Genomic DNA, 3170 nt, shown 5'->3' with positions numbered 1-3170 from the left:
GGAGGAGGAGAGGAAGGAGGAGGAGAGGAAGGAGGAGGAGAGGAAGGAGGAGGAGATGTGCAGAGAGCACACAGGGAAAGGACAGGTTGGAGGAGTTCATGCGGCAGAACACGGACCGCGGTTCCGGACTCGTTGGACAGGAGGGAGCTGCAGATTGGGGCGTCACAGAGGATCTGCTGGGCAGGAGGAGCGTGAGCGGCATCATGCTGGACCTTCTCCTTCACGTGACCGATGAACATGGAGCTCTCCAATGGCGGCTGCCAGTGAGGATTGGTGATGGCGAAATGCATGAGTGACAGTTCCGTCTTCCCGTTCTCTGCCTGCTGGTACACGGAGGCCTGCGTCTGGCCCTCTGACATCCACTGCGGACAACCAGACAGGACATACGAATCGGGAGTCACATGACACATATCCGTCCCTGCAACCTCCCCCCGGCACTGACCTGAGGGTTGTCATGTTACCTCCCCCCGGCACTGACCTGAGGGTTGCCATGTTACCTCCCCCCGGCACTGACCTGAGGGCTGCCATTTTATCTCCCCCCGGCACTGACCTGAGGGTTGCCATGTTACCTCCCCCTGGCACTGACCTGAGGGTTGCCATCTTATCTCCCCCCGGCACTAACCTGAGGGTTGCCATGTTACCTCCCCCTGGCACTGACCTGAGGGTTGCCATCTTATCTCCCCCCGGCACTAACCTGAGGGTTGCCATGTTACCTCCCCCCGGCACTGACCTGAGGGTTGTCATGTTACCTCCCCCGGCACTGACCTGAGGGTTGCCATGTTACCTCCCCCCGGCACTGACCTGAGGGTTGCCATGTTACCTCCCCCCGGCCCTGACCTGAGGGTTGCCATGTTACCTCCCCCCGGCACTGACCTGAGGGTTGCCATCTTATCTCCCCCCGGCACTAACCTGAGGGTTGCCATGTTACCTCCCCCCGGCACTGACCTGAGGGTTGCCATGTTACCTCCCCCCGGCACTGACCTGAAGGTTGCCATGTTACCTCCCCCCGGCACTAACCTGAGGGTTGCCATGTTATCTCCCCCCGGCACTGACCTGAGGGTTGCCATCTTATCTCCCCCCGGCACTAACCTGAGGGTTGCCATGTTTCCGGATGTCCATTTGAGCGAATGAGCAGATATCACCGACCCCGACCACCTCCACCGAGAAGTTCCGGAAGAAGTCGATGATCTCCAGAGATTTGTGGCGCAGAGAGAAGATCAGAATGAACGGGGTGATGATCGGGCTGAGGAGCTCCTCCAGGATGAAGACCTGCCGGCAAAATGCCCAGCATGGTGAAAACAGATTCAGAAACCCCAAAAACTGCACCCCACTAACCGACACAGGGCCATACACCCCACATACAGGGCCATACACCCCACATACAGGGCCATACACCCCACATACAGGGCCATACACCCCACATACAGGGCCATACACCCCACATACAGGGCCATACACCCCACATACCGACACCTGACTGCACCCCACTAACTGACACAGGGCCATACACCCCACATACAGGGCCATACACCCCACATACAGGGCCATACACCCCACATACAGGGCCATACACCCCACATACAGGGCCATACACCCCACATACCGACACCTGACTGCACCCCACTGACACAGGGTCATACACCCCACTGCACCCCACATACAGGGCCATACACCCCACATACAGGGCCATACACCCCACATACAGGGCCATACACCCCACATACCGACACCTGACTGCACCCCACTGACACAGGGTCATACACCCCACTGCACCCCACATACAGGGCCATACACCCCACATACAGGGCCATACACCCCACATACAGGGCCATACACCCCACATACCGACACCTGACTGCACCCCACTAACTGACACAGGGCCATACACCCCACTGCACCCCACATACAGGGTCATACACCCCACATACTGACACCTGACTGCACCCCACTAACTGACACAGGGCCATACACCCCACATACCGACACCTGACTGCACCCCACTGACACAGGGTCATACACCCCACTGCACCCCACATACAGGGCCATACACCCCACATACAGGGCCATACACCCCACATACAGGGCCATACACCCCACATACCGACACCTGACTGCACCCCACTGACACAGGGTCATACACCCCACTGCACCCCACATACAGGGCCATACACCCCACATACAGGGCCATACACCCCACATACAGGGCCATACACCCCACATACAGGGCCATACACCCCACATACAGGGCCATACACCCCACATACAGGGCCATACACCCCACATACAGGGCCATACACCCCACATACCGACACCTGACTGCACCCCACTAACTGACACAGGGCCATACACCCCACTGCACCCCACATACAGGGTCATACACCCCACATACTGACACCTGACTGCACCCCACTAACTGACACAGGGCCATACACCCCACATACAGGGCCATACACCCCACATACAGGGCCATACACCCCACATACAGGGCCATACACCCCACATACAGGCCCATACACCCCACATACAGGGCCATACACCCCACATACCGACACCTGACTGCACCCCACTAACTGACACAGGGCCATACACCCCACTGCACCCCACATACAGGGTCATACACCCCACATACTGACACCTGACTGCACCCCACTAACTGACACAGGGCCATACACCCCACATACCGACACCTGACTGCACCCCACATACAGGGTCATACACCCCACTAACTGACACAGGGTCATACACCCCACATACAGGGTCATACACCCCACATACCGACACCTGACTGCACCCCACTAACTGACACAGGGTCATACATGCCCCACATGGGGCTGGAAGGGAAGGTACGGGGGCCAGGAAGGGGAGAGATACGGGGCTGAAAGAGGAGAGGTAGGGTGCAGGAAGGGGAGGCACGGGGCTGGAAGGGGAGGGGTAGGGCGCAGGAAGGGGAGGGGTAGGGCGCAGGAAGGGGAGAGGTAGGGTGCAGGAAGGGGAGGCACGGGGCTGGAAGGGGAGGGGTAGGGCGCAGGAAGGGGAGGGGTAGGGGGCTGGAAGGGGAGGGGTAGGGCGCAGGAAGGGGAGGGGTAGGGCGCAGGAAGAGGAGAGGTAGGGTGCAGGAAGGGGAGGCACGGGGCTGGAAGGGGAGGGGTAGGGCGCAGGAAGGGGAGGGG

At 59.6% G+C, this 3170-nt stretch overlaps 1 protein-coding gene across 1 annotated transcript in view; it reads right to left on the bottom strand.

Annotated features, from left to right (window-relative positions):
* LOC108803311 (autophagy-related protein 9A-like) overlaps positions 1-3170 on the bottom strand; it is a gene marked incomplete at its 3' end in the record, with an annotated part of 19844 nt that overhangs the window by 5912 nt on the left and 10762 nt on the right. The window contains exons 5-6 of the mRNA XM_018575161.1: positions 1090-1330; positions 117-362 (exon numbers count right to left, since the gene is read on the bottom strand). Coding sequence (XP_018430663.1) covers positions 117-362; positions 1090-1330 — 487 coding nt within the window. The remainder of the gene's footprint in view (positions 1-116; positions 363-1089; positions 1331-3170) is intronic.

The sequence above is a fragment of the Nanorana parkeri genome, unplaced genomic scaffold, assembly GCF_000935625.1.
Source record: "Nanorana parkeri isolate BGI_ZX_2015 unplaced genomic scaffold, ASM93562v1 scaffold3592, whole genome shotgun sequence".
In the NCBI taxonomy this organism is placed as follows: domain Eukaryota; kingdom Metazoa; phylum Chordata; class Amphibia; order Anura; family Dicroglossidae; genus Nanorana; species Nanorana parkeri.
This window is presented reverse-complemented; position numbering and strand designations above follow the sequence as displayed.